General features: G+C 40.4%; 1 protein-coding gene across 6 annotated transcripts in view; it reads right to left on the bottom strand.

The window, feature by feature from the left end:
• The window catches only part of LSM14A (LSM14A mRNA processing body assembly factor), a 151,293-nt gene that overhangs the window by 56,892 nt on the left and 73,936 nt on the right, over window positions 1-20,465 (bottom strand). For 3 of the 6 annotated variants that reach the window (XM_081107879.1, XM_081107876.1, XM_081107875.1), the window contains one exon: window positions 19,268-19,316. In XM_081107879.1, coding sequence (XP_080964005.1) covers window positions 19,293-19,316 — 24 coding nt within the window. In that variant the 3' untranslated portion in view covers window positions 19,268-19,292. Of the gene's footprint in view, window positions 1-2,688; window positions 2,954-17,964; window positions 19,317-20,465 lie in introns of those variants that run through there. The other 3 variants (XM_081107878.1, XM_081107874.1, XM_081107877.1) reach the window with 2 other exon arrangements.

The following is a 20,465-nucleotide window of genomic DNA, read 5'->3' as shown; positions in this document are numbered from 1 at the left end:
GTGTCTCACATCAACGCTTCTCTCTCTTCCCCCTCCCTTCCATTCTCTCTAAAAATCAATGGGAAAAATATCCCAGTTGAGGATTAACGACAACAAAAAGACTGGCAAAAGTTTTCAAAAGTTTGATAACATCATACTGGTGAATATGGGTAACAGACACCCTCAACAACTGGCTAAAGTATAAATTGCTATATATCTCTATTGAGGGGGACACAGGAATATTAGAATTACAAAGCTATGTCTCCCGTTATTTAGAATTTCCAGTTATTGGATTTGTTTTACAGATAAATTCACCATTTATTAAATGATTCATGAAGGTTTTTCATTACAGCACTTTGTACTATCAAAAATTAGAAACATGGAGAGGGTAACTGTAAGTCTGAGGGACAATGAGAAGACTTCACTGTATCCTACTATTTATTTTTGACCTGTGTGAATGCCTGCATTAAAGCCTTGGCCAGAGGACAAATCTGCAGAGGATACCACACTGGCCACCATACCACAGGGCTCACCACGAAGGCCTCTGCAACAGATGCAGTATTGGAAGTCTAAGCCTCATGTTCCAACTGACAGGGAGCCAGGAGAACCACTCTGGATTAGTGCACTGGCCTCCAACCCAGCCTCCCTGCGTCTTGCCCTACTATATAGTGTATTCTCAACACAGCAGCCAAGATTCTTTGTAAATTAAGTCAAACTGTCATTCCTCTCCTCAAACCCCAAAATTGCTCCCACCTCAGGATAAATAACAATCATTACAGTTGCCCCCAATGTTCCCTTTCTAACCTCAAATGCTACCATCCTTTCCCCACTCACTTCAATCTAGCTATTCTAGGTTCGCTCCTGCTTCAGAATCTTTGCAGCTATAGTTTTTCTTTTTTAATTGATTTTAGACAAGAAGGGAGAGGAAGAGAGACAGACAGAGAGAAACATCAATCATGAGAATCAATCGGCTGCCTCTTGCATGCTCCCCTCTGGGGATCAAGCCCACAACTGGGGCATATGCCCTGACTAGGAAATGAATTCTGACCTCCTGGTTCATGGGTCGACGCTCAACTACTGAGCCACACTGGTGGGGCACAGCTACATTCTTTTGCTTGAATATTCAATCGCCTTTTTGAGTCATTTCTCAAATGTCAGCTTTTTATGTCTTTTTTTTAAAAACCCCATACCCGAGGATATGCTTATTATTATTTTAGAGAAAGGAACGGAGAGAGAGAGAGAGAGAGAGAGACAGACAGACAGACAGACACACACACACACACACACACACACATTGGTATGAATCTACCCTTTGCCTCCTGTACATTCCCTGACCCGGGATCGAGCCCACAACCTTTTGTTGCATGGGACGACGCTCCAACTGAGCCACCTGGCCAGGATTCTCTAACCCTGTGGTCGGCAAACTGTGGCTCGCGAGCCACATGCGGCTCTTTGGCCCCTTGAGTGTGGCTCTTCCTAAGCCTTAGGAGTACCCTAATTAAGTTAATAACAATGTACCTACCTACATAGTTTAAGTTTAAAAAATTTGGCTCTCAAAAGAAATTGCAATCGTTGTATTGTTGATATTTGGCTCTGTTGAGTAATGAGTTTGCCGACCACTGCCCTAACCTATTTTAAATTAGAAGCAGCAATTCCCCTCCAGCCCATACACTTATCTCTATCCCCATTCCTGGCTTTTTCTCCAAGCACTTAAGCATCTTCTTAGCATATTACATATTTTACTACTTTATCTCTCAAATATAAACTCTAATAAGGGTTGGGTTTCTTTTTCTCACTGCTGCTTACCCTGCAATTGCAACAGTACCTCTTCCATAATAAGGGCTCAAATATTTGTTGAACAAACTGTTTCTCCTTTCCCATACTAAATCAGCAAAACTGAAAACAGAATATAGGTAGGAAGGAATAAGACTGTTAGCATGACTGTTGTCTTTCATGATAAACCTTTTTGAGGAATTTAAATTAAAACACATACATGGCCCTAACTAGTGTGGCTCAGTTGGTTGAGTGTCATACTATACACTGAAAGGGTGCCAGTTGGATTCCTGGTCAGGGCACATTTCCAGGGTTTGGGTTCCATCTCTGGTCTGGGTATGTACGGGAGGCAACCCACCAATGTATCTCTCTCACACGGATGTTTCTCTCTCTCTAAAACCAGTTAAAACAACAACAAAAAACCCCCCACATTCATGTACACATATCTCTCATCAAAATAATTTAAACATTTTTAATAAATAGATATTAGATATATTTAGGAAGAATTGATAGAACTTGGTAATAGGTGTGATTGCTGGTGCAGAATTGAAAGAAACAGTGTTGAAAATGACTTCCAGATTTCTGGCATACTCATGTTAGTAGATGGTGCCCACTGGAAGAAAAATTGAGATTACTTCAAAATTTGAGAGGCCTTCAAGTAAAGATATCAAGAAGTCAGATCTAGATTCAGAAAAGAGAATTGTGCCAGACAGGTGAATTTGAAAATAATTCTTCATAGGTGTTGCTGCCAGAGAGAGTATGCAGCTTAAAAAGGAGAAAAAAGCTAAAGAACTTTGAGGAACACATTTTCAAGATGGGGTGGTGGAGAAATCAAGTAAACAGAATGAGGAACAGCAGCTAGAGAGGGGAGGAGAAAAACAGCACGAGTGAACAGAGTCAGCAAATATAGCATCCAGGAAGATAAGAGTATTTTTTAAAAAAATATATTTTATTGATTTTTTACAGAGAGGAAGGGAGAGAGAGATAGAGAGTTAGAAACATTGATGGGAGAGAAACATCGATCAGCCGCCTCCTGCACATCTCCTACTGGGGATGTGCCCGCAACCCAGGTACATGCCCTTGACCGGAATCGAACCTGGGACCTTTCAGTCTGCAGGCCGACGCTCTATCCACTGAGCCAAACCGGTTTCGGAGGAAGATAAGAGTATTTTACGGAAGAGGTCAACCGTATGGAATGCTTCTGTAAAATAAACAAGAGAGGAAAACTGAAGAGGCTCATTGGTGACCTTACCAAAAGGAGTAGATCAAATGCATTAAGAAGTGAAAGGGAGATCATCTTAAAGAGCTAAGTAGGAGCTGATAAGATGTAGGATTCAAGCATAATTTTCTTAAAATAGGAGTTCATAATTACTAAATATGCAACATAATTACGCTAACTTATGAATATTAACACATTATTATGCTATATACAATGTCAGCTTAAAAATTAAATGTGAACAGAAAGGATCCATTAAGGAAGAAGTTGAAGATAGAGGTAAATCAGCGTTTTAAGCCTGGGAGTTAAGGAGCTAGAGCACAAGCAATTTTTTGATGTTGTTTCCCTGCTATTTTTATTGGGCCACCAGAAAAAGGCTAAAACTGTGGATGAGGTTGGTTTAGAGCAGCCGTGGGCAAACTACGGCCCACGGGCTGGATCCGGCCCGTTTGAAATGAATAAAACTAAAAAAAAAAAAAAAAGACCGTACCCTTTTATGTAATGATGTTTACTTTGAATTTATATTAGTTCACACAAACACTCCATCCATGCTTTTGTTCCGGCCCTCCGGTCCAGTTTAAGAACCCATTGTGGCCCTCGAGTCAAAAAGTTTGCCCACCCCTGGTTTAGAGAGTATAGTGCTTTGAGGCAGTTTCTAATAAATATCCTGTAGTTCTCTTTGAAGTAAGATGGCTAGGCCATTTGATGACTGAAGTGATTACAAAAAGGTACTAAGTTTTGCTGGCAATGTGAGGGCCCAGTAGAGAGCAGTAATCAGATTTATAGAGGTACTAATTTACTCATTTGTGATTATTTTCCATAGGAAAAAGCCCTCTGGATGAATACTGACAATGTGGATGCTTTCAGGGTTGAAGTTTCTCTAGGTAGGAGCAGAAGCAGCTCAAAAGAGGCACAAGGGTAGGGTTGGTGTGGTTCAATGGTTGAGCATAGATTTATGAACCAGGGGGCCATGACACATGACCAGGTTGGGGGCTTGATCCCCAGGAGAGGGTGTGCTTGAGGCGCAGACAATCAATAATTGATGATTCTCTCTCATCATTGGTATTTCTATCTCTCTCCCTCTCCCTTCTTCTTTCTGAAATCAACATAAACATATCTTAAAAAAGAGAAAAAAAAGAAAAAAAGAGGAGCAAGGAAGTTTAGATTATTTGCAAGATAGATGAAGGATCATGGAGTCTAGGCTGATTGGAGATGGTGTTGGGGAACGCAAAAGAGAGAGCTGATGAATGCAAAGTAGAGAGCACTGTTTTTAAAAAGTCCTTTCTCCGTTTTCTTAAAAAAATATTTTTATTGATTTCAGAGAGAGGAAGTGAGAGGGAGATAGAAACATCAATGATGAGAGATAATCACCAATCAGCTGCCTCCTGCACACCCCACCACTGGGGATTGAGCAGGCAACCCAGGCATGTGCCCTGACTAGGAATCCAACCATGACCACCTGGTTCATAGGTCCACGCTCAATGACTGAGCCAAATCGGCTGGGCAAAAAGTTATTTCTCCACGAAATGAGTGATGCCAGAGGAATGGCTACATAAGTGCGCGTCGTTTCCTACTCCCCTGATATTTCAACAAGTTAACCATCTACACTAATAAAAGAGAAAAATGGTAATTGGCGTACAGTGATACCATTTTCATTGGCTAATCAGGGCTATATGCAAATTAACTGCCAACAAGATGGTGGCTAATTTGCATATGTAGGCACAATGCAGGGAGGCGAAAGGGAAAGCAGGAAGAAGCCCCCTGCCACTGACAGTGATCTGAAACCCAGGGGGGAGCTAAGAGCTGGGGGGCAGGGCAAAGGTGGCCCTGGGGCCACCTTTGCCCTGCCCCCCAGCCATGATTGGAGAATCAGGCGCCTTTGCCGCCCTGGCCAGTGATAGCAGGAAGTAGGGGTGGAGCCAGCAATGGGAGCTGGGCACGGTCGAAGCTGGCAATCCCAGGAGCTAGGGGTCCCTTGCCTGGGCCTAAAGCGAAGCCCATGATCGTGGCGCCCCCCGCTGCCACTGCAGGTCCCCGCTGCCTGGGCCGGACGCCTAGGCCAGAGGCGTTAGGCCTGGGCAGGGGCGGAGTTTGCAACTGTGGGGAGTTGGGGGTCCCCTGCCCAGGCCTGACACCTCTGCCGGAGGCCTCAGGCCTGGTCAAGGGGCCGATCCGGTGATTGGTGATCGGAGGGTGATGAGGGTCAACTCCTCTGGCCGAGGCATCAGGCCTGGGCGGAGGGCGGAGCCAGGGATTGGGGGGATATGATGGTCCCCTTGCCCAGGCCTGAAGCCTGGGTCAGAGGCGTCAGGCTTGGGCGGGGGGTGGAGCAAGCGATCAGAGGGAGATGGGGGTCCCCTGCCCAGGCATAATTCCTGGGCCAGAGGCCTCAGGCCTGGGCGGGGGCCAGAGCCAGTGATCGGGGGGAGATGGGGGTCCCCTGTCCAAGCCTGACACCTCTGGCGGAGGCGTCAGGCCTGGGCAAGGGGCCGATCAGGCGATCCGAGGGTGATGGGGGTCAACGCCTGAGGGCTCCCAGTATGTGAGAGGGGGCAGGCTGGGCTGAGGGACACTCTCCCCCCCACACACATACCCAGTGCACGAATTTCGTGCACCGGGCCCCTAGTCTATCTATAATTCAATAAAGAAGTCCATGCTCAACACATATGCATGCCTGAGACCTGCACACTAAACCACGGAAAGGTGGGCTTCCTGGGATAACGGGGAGACAAGAAGTGAGGAAAACACAGATATGGTTACAGACACAGCCCTGCAGCGCAGGCGGTCTCCAGTGCAGCTGGAAACTCCCAGCCTGGCCAGGAAAGGGGAGAAAGCTGGCTGTGGTAGCAGGCATTTCCTTAGGCTGGGAGGAATAGAGAGCTGTGGGGGGCAGCACCACAAGGCAACCTGTGAGCAGCAAGAGAGGACACTGAGTTGTGGGTACGCTGCGAATAGGGTCTGAGTCATGTGAGCGAGCAGCACGAGTGAACAGAGTCAGCAAATGCCCGCCCAAGAAGCTCCCCACTGCTGGGCCTGGCGGTGGTGTTTCAGACAAAGAAAGGAAATCACAGAGCCCTGCCGCTGATTAGATTCCCAAAACTCACCTCCCGTTGCCCTTGGAGTTCCTCCAGGAGCATATTATGTATAAACCAAGAGCGTTTCCCTCTGTGATTGAACCCCAGGAGGGGTGCTTCGGCTGGAACTGTGGAGGTTAGGGGTAGCCATTAGGTAGGGGCAAAACAAACTCCACCCTCAAGCAGCAGAGACTTGTACTATCTTATGGAAGCCACAGAGGCTCAAAAAAGTGAGGCCACAGAGGTAAGAATCGTGCAATTCAACGCCATCTACTGAAGCATAGTAGAAAGACCTCCTCAGAGATAAATGCAAAAACAAAGGAGGACAGAAAATACCATGAAGAACCAGAGTAACGACAATGACCAGAAAGATAATGAAAAATCCCCAGAAAGTAGGCTGGAACAAATGGAATTATGTGATATAAATGACAGAGATTTTAACATTGGAGTTCTGAAAATACTCAACTAGATGTGAGAAAATACTGACAGGCAATTCAGTGCACTCAGAAAACAAATCAATGAACAAAATGAATATTTCTCTAAGGAGATTGAAACTTTAAAAACAAACATATCAGAACTCCTGGAAATGAAGCAGGCAATTAAGGAGATCAGAGTAAACTGCTGAGCCTAGAAAACAGAACCAATAAGTTAGTGGAAAGAACTAGTGATATTGAAGGTAAGAATTAAGAAATGATGTAGAGGGAAGAAGAGAGACCCAAGAATAAAGAAAAATGAAAGAGCTCTAAAGACCTCTCTAACTGAACCAGAAAAAGTAATAGCAGAATCATAGGCATTGCGAAGGAGGAAGAGAGGGAGCAAGAAATGGAGATTCTATTAAAACAAACAGTGAATGAGAACTTCCCATATCTATAGAAAGAACTAGATCCTTGAATCCAAAAAACAAATCAATCCAAAATGGCCCTCTCCAATACACTTGGTAATGAAGCTGTCAAAAATTAATGACAAAGAAATAATTCTCAAAGTAGCCAGGGAAAAGAAGGAAGTGACCTACAAAGGAAAACCCATCAGAATTTCATCCAAATTCTCAGAAGAAAATCTAGAAACCAGAAGAGAGTGGAACCAAATATTCAAATGAGAGAAATTACCAGCCACAAACATTATATCCAGCAAATTATCTTTTAAATATGAAGGAGAAATAAGGACATTCCCAGACATACAAAAGCTGAGGGATTTTATCACCAGAAAACCTCCACTGCAAGAAATACTCAAGGGAGTTATTCTATCTGAAACAAAGAACATAAGGTAACAACAATAGGTGTAAGAGCACCAAAAAACTTATAGCACAAACAGGGATAATCTGTGACAACAAAAACATACAAGGGGAAAAGTCTGAAATGGCAAAGGAAAATGAAGATCAGATGCACTCAAAAGGGAAAAAACCATGCTACATATGCAATTTCACTTTTTATAAACCTAATTGTAACCACAAACAAAAATCTCCAAAACAGTGCCAAAACCGGTTTGGCTCAGTGGATAGAGCATTGGCCTGCGGACTGAGGGGTCCCAGGTTCGATTCCGGTCAAGGGCATGTACCTGGGTTGCGGGCACATCCCCAGTGGGAGATGTGCAGGAGGCAGCTGATTGATGTTTCTCTCCCATCGATGTTTCTGACTCTCTATCTCTCTCCCTTCCTCTCTGTAAAAAATCAATAAAATATATTAAAAAAAAAAATCTCCAAAACAGGACATATAACTTAAAAAAAGAGGAAAGATGTAGGGAAGACCACAAAAAAACCCCCAAAACCAAAAACAACAGACAGAAGCATAAAGGAGGCACAGAATACCAAAAAACAAAAGATAAAATGGCCATAGGAAATCCTCATACATCAATAACTACCCTAAATGTAAATGGTCCATAAATTCACCAGTAAAAAGGTACTGAGTAGCAAGAGGGGATTAAAAAACAAAACCCAACCATATGCTGCATACAAGAGACACATCTAAACAGCAAAGACAAAGGTAGATTCAAAGTAAAAGGGTGGAAAATGATTCTCCAAGCAAATAATATCCACAAAAAAGCAGACGTAGCCATACTTACATCTGACAAAAGAGATTGCTAGATAACAAAGATAACCAGAGACAAAGATGGACACTTTATAATGATAAAGGGAACACTAAATCAAGAAAACATAACACTTCTTTTAAAAAAATATTTTTATTGATTTCAGAGAGGAAAAGAGAGGGAGATAGACAGACAACCTGGACATGTGCCCTGACTGTGAATCAAACCTTCACTTTCTAGTTCATAAGTCGATGCTCACCCACTGAGCCTCACCGGCCAGGCAACTCTTCTTAATATATATGCACCCAACCAGGGAGCAGCTACTCACAGAACTAAAAGGAGAAACAGATCAAAACACAATCATAGATGGAGACCTTAATAGTCCATTCACAGCTCTAGACAGAACAACCAAACAGAAAATCAATAAAGAAGTATCAGCCTTAAATGATACACCAGACTAAATGGATATAGTTGACATTTACAGAACATTTCATCCCAGAACATCAGATTATACATTTTTCTCCAGAGCACATGGAACACTCTTAGGGACAGACCATATACTGAATCACAAAACTAGACTCAACAAACTTAAAAAGATTGACATTATACCAAGCATATTTTCTGACTACGACGCCTTGAAATTAAAAATCAACTGCAAAAAGCAAGTAAAAAAACACAAATGTGTGGAGATTAAATAAGATACTGCTGTAAAATGACTTGATCAAAGAATAAAAGACAAGATCAAAATATATATAGAGACAAATGAGAATGATAACACAACGTATCAAAACCTCTGCGATGCAGAAAAAGTCGTAATAAGATGGGAGTCTATATCAATTACAGGTCTCAAGAAACAAGAAAAAACCCAAGTAAACAACCTAACATCACATCTTAAAATACTAGAAAAAAACAAAAGTAACCCAAAGTCAGCAGAAGAAAGGAAATAATAAAAACTAGAGAATTAAATGATATAGAGAACAAAAGGACTATACCAAAAAATCAATAAAGCAAAGAGCTGGTTCTTTGAAAAGATTTTAAAAAATTGACAAACTCCTGGCTAGACTCACTAAGGAAAAAAGGGAAAAGATCCATATAAACAGCCCATCGACCTATGAACCAGGAGGTCACGGTGCCTGGTCAGGGCACACGCCTGGGTTGTGGGCTCGATTCCCTTGTGTGGGGCATGCAGGAGGCAGCCCATCAATGATTCTCTCACCTCATTGATCTCTCTCCCTCTCCACTCCCTTCCTCTCTGAAATCAATATAAAAATATTTTTAAAAAAGACCCATATAAACAAAATCAGAAATGAGAGAAAAGTCACTACAGATTTACAAAGGATTATACTAGAATATTATGAAAGACTTTATGCCACCAAATTCAATAATCTAGAAGAAATGGGTAAGTTCCTAGAAATATACTAAATCATAAAGAATTGGAAAATCTAAATAGACCGATTAGCAGTGAGGAAATTAAAACCATCAAAACCTCCCCAAAAATAAAAGTCCTAGACCAGATGGCTTCACCTGTGAAATCTACCAAGTTTACAAAGATTAAAAACCTATCCTTCTCAAACTCTTCCAAAAAATTGAAGAAGAGGCAATACTTCCAAGACATTCTGTGAGGCCAATATAACCCGGACACCAAAACCTGGCAAAGATAACACAAAAAAAAAAACTATAGACCAATATCCCTGATGCAAAAATCCTGAACAAAACACTAGCAAATTGTATACAATAGTACAGCCAAAAAATAATACATCACGATCAAGTGGGATTCATTCCAGGGGCACAAGGATGGCTCAACATTTGCAATGTGGTAATACACCACATTAACAAAAGAAAAGAAAAAAAATCGTATGATCTTATCAATAGATGCAGAAAAAGCCTTTGATAAGATACAACATCCATTTATGATTAAAACACTCAATAAAATAGGAATAGAAGGAAAGTACCTCAACATAATAAAGACCATCCATATATGATAAGCCCTCAGCTAATATCATACTCAATGGTGAAAAACTGAAAGGTTTTCCCCTAAGATCAGGAACAAGTCAAGGATATCCTCTCTTACCATTCTTATTCAACACTAGAGGCCGGAACGGGTAGGGTCCCTAGGCCTGGCCAGCGATCAGGGCTGATCTGCAGGGTGACTGGTGGGGTGATCGGGGGACCCCAATGGAACCCACCTTGGCTGGCCTGGTGCCGCCCACTTGCCGGCCCCCCCCTCCCCCCCCCCCACTGCCACTGCAGGTCGGGGTCTGGGGGCAGCTCCTGTGTTGAGTGTCTGCCCCCTGGTGGTCAGTGAGCATCATAGTGATTCGTTCTGCTGTTTGGTCAATTTGCATATTAGGCTTTTATTATATAAGGAGGATAGTGCTGGAAGTCCTAGCCCGAGCAATAAGAGAAAGAAATAAAAGGCATCAAAATAGGGAAGGAAGAAGTTAAACTGTCACTTTTTGCCAATGACATGATGCTGTATATAGAAAACCCTAAAGACTCTACCAAACTATTAGAAATAATAAATAAATGCAGTCAAGTTGCAGATACAAAATCAATGTGCAAAAATCCACTGCCTTCCTGTATACTAACAACAAAACTTTAGAAAAAGAAATGGAAAAAACAATTCCTTTTGCAATAGCAACCAAAAGAAAAAAATACCCAGGAATAAACTTAACAAACAAAGAATGTGAAAGACCTATATAATGAAATTTACAAAGCATTATTAAAAGAGATTGAAAAAGACACCAGAAAATAGAAAAATATCCCGTGTTCATGGATTGGAAGAATCAACATAGTTAAAATGGCCATATTACCCAGATTTTAATGCAATGGGGATTTAAAAAATGTCATTTTTTCAAAGAAATAAAATGAGAAATCATCAGATTTGTATGGAACCACAAAAGACCCTGAATAGCCAAAGCAATCCTCAGAAAAAAGAACAAAGTTGAAGGTATCACGTTATCTGACTTCAAATTATACTACAGAGCTACAATAATTAAAACAGCATGGTATTGGCAGAGAAACAGACACACAGATCAATGGAACAGAATAGAGAACCTAGCTATAAAACCACACATATATGGACAGATAATTTTTGACAAAGGAGCACAGAAATGCACATTTGAGTAAAGATAGTCTCTTCAATAAATGGTGCTGGGAAAACTGGAAAGCCACATGCAAACGAATGAAACTGGGTTACAGTTTGTCCCCAGGTACAAAAATTATTTCAAAGTGGATCAAAGACCTAAATATAAGACCTGAAACAATAAGTTACATAGAAAAAATATAGGTATAAAACTTATGGACCTGGGTCATAGAGCACATTTTATGGACTTGCTCCCAAAGGCAAGGGAAGTAAAGACAAAAATAAATGAATGGGTCTGTATCAAACTGAAGAGCTTCTTCTGCACAGCAAAAGAAATGGACAAAACAAATAGGTAGTCAACCAGATGGGAGGTGATATTTGCAAATAGTAGCTCTAACAAAGGTTTCATTTTCCAAAATATACAAAGAACTCATAAACCTCAACACCAAAAAAACAACTCAATCAAAGAGTGGGCAGAGGACCTGAAAATACACTTCTCCCAAGAAGACATACGACAGCCAATAGATATATGAAAAAATGTTCAACCTCACTGGCAATTAGGGAAATGCAAATCAAAACTACAATTAGATACCACCTTACACCTGTTAGAGTGGCCATTATCAAAACAAACAATAACAAGTGTTGGGGAGATTGTGAAAAAAAGGGAACCCTCATTCACTGCTGGTGAGAATGCAGACTGTACTATGGAAAGCAGTCTGGTGATTCCTCAAAAAATTAAGAACACGTAGAGCTACCATATGACCCAGCAATCCCACTCCTGAGTAATTACCTGAAAAACGTGAAATCATGTATTCACAAAGCTATCCGCACCCCTATGTTCATTGAGCATTATTCACGGTGGCCAAGGCATGGAAACAACCAAAGTGTCCCATGATAGAGGACTGGATAAAGAAGATGTGGTACATATACTCGATGGAATACTACTCAGCCATAAGAAAGGAAGAAATAGCACCATTTGCAACAACATGGATGGACCTTGAGAACACTATGCTAAGTGAAATAAGTCAGACAGAAAAAGCTAAGACCCATATGATTTCATTCATATGTGGGATATAAAACGGAAACTTATGAACAGAAACAGCAGAGTGGTAGCTGCCAGAGGGAAGGGGGTGGGAGAGAAGGGGGTTTTAATATGAAGTGACAAGAGAAAATTTGACTTTGGGTAGTGGGCACACAGTACAATACACAGATCTTGTAACAGAAACTCACACATGAAACCTTTATGTTCATGTTGACCAAAGTCACCTTAATCAATTTAATAAATAAAATTTAAAAGAAAAGTTCTTTCTTTTTTTTTTTTTAAATATATTTTATTGATTTTTTACAGAGAGGAAGGGAGAGAGATAGAGAGTCAGAAACATCGATGAGAGAGAAACATCGACCAGCTGCCTCCTGCACACCCCCTACTGGGAATGTGCCCGCAACCAAGGTACATGCCCTTGACCGGAATCGAACCTGGGACCCTTCAGTCCGCAGGCCGACGCTCTATCCACTGAGCCAAACCGGTTTCGGCGAAAAGTTATTTCTTGAGCAAGCCAATTGGAAGATCCAAGTGTGGAATGTCTAAATCCATAATTCAGATGAGGTTGATGGACAAGGTCCAGGTATATCCACAACTTTGGATGGAAGGGGATGAAAGAAAAAGCCACAGGATCAGGATCAAGAACCAGGGTGGAAAAAGAAAAAAAAAAAAGAACCCAGGTGGGTTTGAAGAGTTAACATAGCAAGCTTGACTGCTATCATTTACCAGGTCTGCTTACAAGTTCGGCCCTTGGTTGACATCTGGAAACCTGGATTTCAGTTTTTCCACCATTTCCAGAACTTATAAGAGTGGCTCACTGTGCCTAAACAGCACATCCTGTGTGACTCCTTTCAAAATTCCCTCTGAAAGTTTGAGCCTGGTTTCTCCCAGACTTTGCCAATTCATCTTTTCCATTTGCTAAATTTGCTCTGTATATTTTTGCCGTAAGAAATCATAACCATGAGTATGGTTACTTGGGGATTCCCAAGACAGATGTGTAAACCACACAAAAGCTGAAGTCATTTGGAAGAATAGAAGCACAGAGTAAGAAGCAAGCAGTTATCAGGTTTTTCAAGATGATGGGCAGTAATTAGGTCATTAAATGATCAAATCAGGAGAGTGAGAGGGCTATATGAGCCTCAAGAGAGTAATAGAGGTTTTATCAGGAGAGGGAAGAGAGCAAAGACACCAAGCCCACATCCTGAACATAGGTTTGTAGAGCAAGAAATACTCCAATGCCATCACTGGTGAAAGCTGGTGATGGGAATATTTCCACCATTTCCTGGACTTGTAAGAGTGGCTCACTGTGCCTAAATGTGGAACTGTTCTTAGAGGTCAAAGGCTAAGAACATAGAGGATTAACCCTGAATCTGCTCTAATATACACATCTGTCTACATTGGCAGTACATCAGGGTTTTCTGGTACCTTATGGTAATGAATTACTTGCTGAGCACACTGGTGTAGAGTGGTATCACAGCTGGGCACTACTATCTTTCACCATATTCTAAGTCCTCAAGAAGTGTAAACCAATGTTCCTCTCACCCACTTTAGCTTTGGCTTCTTTTGCAGAGGGAAAGACATTGCCAGCATTATTTTAATAGCCAAATATAGAAATTATCCAAATGTGGCATCATCAGAATGGTAAATTGTAGTCTACTGACACAATGGAATATTACATTGCAATGAAAATACTTCACAACCAAATGCAACAATATGTTCAACTCATAAACACAATGTTGAGCAAAGAAGCTAAGCATAGATAAGGTATATATTATATAATTCCATTTATAGAAAGAATGAAAAACAAGCAAAAGCAATTCATCCTGTTAGAAGTCAAGGACAGTAGTAATTCTTGAAGATGCAAGGGGTTACTGAAAGGCAGCTGTGTGTGTGTGTGGGCTAATAGGGGTACTGTTAATATTCGGATTCCTAATCTGGGTGCTTGTTACATCGGTAATCATGATTATTATGCACATGATTTCGGTGTGCATATACTTTAAAACAAAAGGGATACTCAATATATGTGAAAAAAAGCAAGTACATATTTTACAACAATACATTTACCATGAATCCATTTTTGTTGAAAAGTACATGGCTGTACAGAACAATGCCAGGCAGAATATACACTCAAATAGTGTTAACAATGGTTAGCTCTTGGTAGTGGAATTGTAGATGATTTTTTTCTTTCCTTTTACCTATTTTTAAAAACCGTCCTCAGTACTTCCCATATTCTTTTTACAATGTATTAATTTACAAAAACAAAACAAAACTATAACTACTTGCATTTTGTAAGCTGCAACATATAAGACTTTGGGACAAAGAAATGTTATTAAACACTGGGGAATGGAGCAAGGGATAACCATCACTCAACCAACTCATAAAAAAATTTATAGAACAATTTCAGCACAAGCAAAATCCTGAATTGCAATGGTGGGATTTGCATTCTCATCAATCCTGTGTGAGACTAATACCCAAGGATTACCAGAATTAGGTGAGTACCAGGATTATAGAGGCACACAGACATCTGTTCCTGTCCTCTGTAATGGGATGACTCTAAACCATTTACAATCAGGACAATCTTGTCTGGGCCCAGGCTTCTCACACCCCCTCAAGATTAGCATTCTTCGCTCTCTTCCCCTTCCACTCCCAGACTGCTCTTCAAGTCTGGAAGCAAAGGCAAGGCTTTCTGGGCCATGAGCTCTTTGCTGGCTGCTCTCAGTTTTTTCTGTGCACCTAAAGTATGAATCACTCTAAGAAAGCCTTATTATTGAATTAAAATATGCTTTGGTCTCACAGAGCTGCTTTGTTTCTTTATAAACCACAACATTGGACATCAGTGCATTTTAAAGCGTTTCCTTAAAACCAACATTCGTTATAAACTGGAATCAGATTCAGGTTTATTTTGGTATGTTTATGAGCTAAACCTGAGAACATTATATCAGTCAGCCAAGTTAATTAAATATGAAGACAGCTGGAATTTAAAGGACACACATACCACTGGCTTCAGCTATGCACCATCAACTGAGAACAGAAACCACATTAGATTCATAGTTTCACCACGTGCTCTCATAGCTAGATTTATAAATGTCCCCAAACCAGAAGCTTGCTTTTAACAGTGGTTCTGAAAAACAGGATATGAACTTTGCATCACCCCTCCTCAGAAGACTGGATTATAAGAGTAGGGACTGGGATCTGTACCTCTAGCTTCCTAGTGCACACACTGGCTGGCTGGCTGGCTGTCGCTGGCCTCTGCTGTTTAAAGCTACATTTTCCCTTACTTCCCTCACTTGATCAACTCCTACTCATGGGATACCTCTTTTAAGAAGTTGTCCCTGTATCTCCATCTTGCAAGAAGCTAAGGCAGCCTGCTCTGAGCAAATTCCCATTTAGCATCCTCATATTCAGGGACTAATGGTGCTATTTTACTTCCCTAAACTTGAGTCCAATTGTATTAATACTTGTCATCCTTTAAAAACACACTCAAAATAGGTAAACTAAGCAAACTGAAGAGATCACTAAGCTCCTTTAAGAGATCTCTCATGATTGTGACACTCTCCCCACTCAGTTTAAAACAGCTTACAGTTTCTAAACCAGCGGTTCTCAACCTGTGGGTCGCGAACCCTTTGGCGGTCGAATGACCCTTTCACAGGGGTCGCCTAAAACCATCCTGCATATCAGATATTTACATTACGATTCACAACAGTAGCAACATTACAGTTATGAAGTAGCAATGAAAATAATTTTATGGTTGGGTCACAACATGAGGAACAGTATTTAAAGGGCCAGAAGGTTGAGAACCACTGCTAAACTAAGAGGGCAGGGGTACCTTGCAACACTGAATTCAGACATGATTACATCTATTAGCACTGGTGCTTACAGAAGCTTCTTTCAGGCAGATAACCCAGAAACAGGGACAACAGCCATGTAAATCTGAGACACAACACACATTCATTTCCTGTATGCTAGGAACAAAATACTCAAGTCTTGGTACTCAAAGTAGCCTAACCTTGGAGGAAAGATTCTGTCCTGCAGAAATGTCCATGCGCCCCCCCCGCCCCCAACACACACACACACACACACACACACACACACACACACACACACACGGTCCTTTCCCTCTCTCATGCCCTAGTCACAACCTGGATACACCAGATTTGGAAGGATGGGGAAATGAAAAAATAATCTTACTGAGAAAACTTCACCAAAGCCCTTAAAGGAGGGGGCTAGATTAAATGAGCCAGCTGTGATGTTTTAAAACTCTTTTTTTAAGCCTGGCTGATTAAAACTACCTATGGAACGAAGACTGATTCCTAGGCTCCACTATAAAACTTCAGAACGAGAGTCTCCAGGTGTGGAACATGGAAATTTGGACTTTAAGAGTGCTTCTCAGGAGATTCTGATAAGAGATTTGTGAACCACCAGAGAGGGAACTGGATAGAGTGGTAACTCCTACCGTGACAATGGGTTCCCTAAATGCTGACACTGCTACTGGGAGTAAAGTCCCTTTATACTTGTCCTTTCATGTCCCATGTATAAAGTTAGTTTTGGGGGCAGGGAGGAACTGAATTCCCCACTCATTGTCTTCCCACGTGGAGGGAGTTCAGCTAGTATTTCTCAAAGTGGAAGGGCCACTGCTGTATTTTGGGCTGGATAAATGATTATGTGGTACTGTCCAGCATAGTGTAGGACATTTACCATCCCTGACCCTGACTCTTAAATGCCAATTGTTCCTAGTCATTGGGACAGCCCAAAACACATATCTTCACTTTCCTAATTACTCCTAGGATGTCAGTTCAGACTCTGATTACAGCCATTGAGCTGGATTAACATTCCTGACCTATCTTTCTACCCCTTACATTAAGTTCCAATTTTGGAGGGGAAAAAGGTCTATCCAATAAGTGAATTTAGGAGGAGCCAGCCCTTCCCTCTCTCCTCATTTGCACCTGCCTGGCCAGAGGTCACATTCTAGCCTGAGGTTTTCCACTTGGCTGTCTCCTCATGTCGCAGATTTGAACTTAGGTGTGGTCTCCACTCTAGAGGGGGAGAAGGGGGCTTGTTCCTTTACCTAAACACCTACAACAATAAATAAATCTTAGAGAGAAAATAATTTAGTTCTTTTAGGGAATATAAACATGACCATAATTCCGTTCTGACATTTTAAAGATGCCTTTATCTTTCTATTGTAAGAAAACATTACTGTTTAAAGAGAAAGAACTTTGACGAACATTTTTTATTGAAGAGTTTTATTCTGTCTTAGAATAAAATCCTTGCTTTAATATTGTAAGGTGCACTGCAGGTATGCCATGCTGCCAGTTATTGGGGCACCAAATGCCTTAGTCAGTGACCCAGAGGGCTTGGAAATGCATGAATTCATATTTTTAGAGCATGGAGAACTGGTATTTACAGTTTTTCTTCTCGAAATAGGCCCAGGACATCTCAAACAGTCTATAAGTATTGCCATAGCACTTGCTTTGATGTTAAGAATGCCTCAGAAATGTGTTCACTATCATGATTTATGGGTCCTCCAAAAGGTTTTGTTGTTAACATGCAAACAAACAGTATTAAACAATATTATCTAAATTATGGCTGTCAAGTACTGAAACTCAATGAAACCAAATTACAAAACATCTTCTTGTAGAGCTATACAAAAGATATAAAATTAAAAATATCAACCATCTTTAAATATTCTAATTCTACTGTGCAGTTTTCCACATCTTTATCACTACTGAATAGCTTAAGGAGAAAGTTAACAAAATCAAGAGAGATAAGAATATTTAAATCTTTGGATCCCTTTATTCCATGGCCTTCATAAAACACAAAGGTGGCCAGATTTCCCCCCCAGTATAGCTTAAAATATCAAAAAGATTTACTAGTAATTTATAGTTAGCAATGAACTCTATATTGAGTTATTTGTGAATCACAGGCCCAAGGACCAGTGTTACGATATCTGATAAGTTGCCAAAATAATTTCTAACACTCTGAATCCTCTTGAAATATAATGTAATGAGTCAACTTATCACGACAAAATTCCAGGCATTATCAGGAAGAACAGGTAGGTTAATTGATGCCTAGTTTTACTGTCTTAAAAAAAGGGGAGGACTTACTTATTTGAAAATACAGCTAAGTACATGGTTATCTATGATTATTTACATTCATATACTGAAAATATCTATTATTTGGACAAATCCTGTGATATGCCATTTACTATAAAATGAAATTCTTACAATGAGCATGAGTAATTTATCCTTAATAAAAGAATGTATCAAATCTTCATTTGTGTTCTAAACATTAAAACAGAAAATCAAAACCAAAAATCTTAAGCTTGGAAAGCTATGGAAAAAAAAAAAGACCCACCCATAGCTCTGTTCCTCAGCACAACTTCTGCAAGGACACAGTATGTTTGCTGACTTTAAAATGTTTATTCTTTAAAAAATTAGTTGCTTTTTATACAGCTATACAAAGTTCTTAATGTTTCTTTGGCAATGGAATATAATGGAATTTTATAACTATATAAAAAAGTTACCTTTGCCTAAGAAACAGTATTTACTGTGTGTACATAGGTGACTGACAAAATTCTCTACCATCCAGCACCCCAATTAACTGATGAAATAAGCTACCTCAAAAGGGATATTACAGGATTTCCAAAAAGAAAGGGAAAAAGATACAGACACAGACACACACACGCACAAACACACCCTTCTGTGGCTTGAAACACAGTATCACGGCCCTAACTGCAGGTAACTTGCAATAATTGCCAAATACAATTTAGTGATAAGAAAAATCCTTTCAGTGATGAAAAAATACTTGTAAGTCCCATTGAAGTACTGCTTTAGTTTACACATAAGAAATTACTTAACCTTCTGCTATTTCAAATATATTTAATGCTCATTTTTAAAGATGAGCTGCCCCTTCCCCCCCAATATAACTGCATCATATCTTTGAAATTAAGCAGAAAAATAAACAAACCAACAAACAAAAAAACCCAGTGCTGGTGACAAATATACAGCGAATTCACTTCTTCATTCTTGGTAAAGGCTGAAACCAATTCTTAGGACCTTGAAGAGCTAGATATTCACCTATTTCCAAAGACTTGTTTGTAGACTATGCAGCAACTTTGTTGTCTTTCTAAAAAAGGAAAAAAAAATTAGCTCTTTCAAATTATTGGTTAATTAATAATCATTTATTTCTAATATGCTTAAATATACTTTCCATTATCTTTAAATATATCCTCCCTTTACTCTCACATATAAATCTGTACCACTGACTTCCAGAAAATACTTTTTACTTCCATACCCCAGCAGGAGCTCATTATTTGTTAACTACATTTTCTAGTCAGTAGTAGAGTTTATTTATTTAAAAAAATGTTTTTATTAATTTTAGAGAGAGATGAAAGAAGAGGGAGACACAAGATAGAAACATTGATTGTCTGCCTCCTGAACTACCGCTACTGGAGACTAATCCCACAACCTGGACATGTGCCCTGACTGGGAATTGAACCGGTGAACTCTTTAAAAAAAAACAAAAAAAACTTTATTGATTTTTTACAGAGAGGAAGGGAGAGGGAGAGGGATAGAGAGCTAGAAACATCAATGAGAGAGAAATATCAATTAGCTGCCTCCTGCACACTCCCTACTGGGTTATGTGCCTGCAAACAAGGTACATGCCCTTGACTGGAATCGAACCTGGGACCCTTGAGTCTGCAGGCCGACGCACTATCCACTGAGCCAAACCGGTCAGGGCGTGAACTGGTAATCTCTTGGTGCTGAGCCACACCAGCCAGGCTCTAGTTAAAGTAGCGGTGTTCTAGGCTAGTCCCAGCAAGAAGCCACCCCCCCCCCCCCCCGCCAGATACAGGTATACCCTGCTATCTTTGATTGCCATCCTAATTTACCTTTAAAAATAATGATAGGACTTAAACCTTCAATATACTACTACTAGTCAAATTCATCAAGTACAACCAACAATGTACTTTGGAAAAAGATTAATAAAATCTCTAAGTCTTTGATGTCTTCACTAAGTAATAGAATATCCAGACAGTAAAATTAACATTTCTTTCCAAAGGGTCATTCCCTTAGTAGAAAGCAAATGATTTAGAAATTCATTTTAAAAGATAACTTTTAAATTTGAAATGTTTCTGAAAATCTGAGAATTGACTGGGAAGTTTAAATAAGCAACTAGGGAAAAAACAGTAAACATCTCAAGGGGCCTCTAACTTTCCAGTGAGACTAATCTTAAACTAAAGTTTTGTACACACACAGTATCAGAGCCAGTGGC

This window comes from Myotis nattereri, assembly GCF_964212035.1.
Source record: "Myotis nattereri genome assembly, chromosome: 15".
NCBI lineage: Eukaryota > Metazoa > Chordata > Mammalia > Chiroptera > Vespertilionidae > Myotis > Myotis nattereri.
The sequence above is the reverse complement of the archived record's forward strand: the minus strand, read 5'-3'. Positions and strand labels throughout refer to the sequence as shown.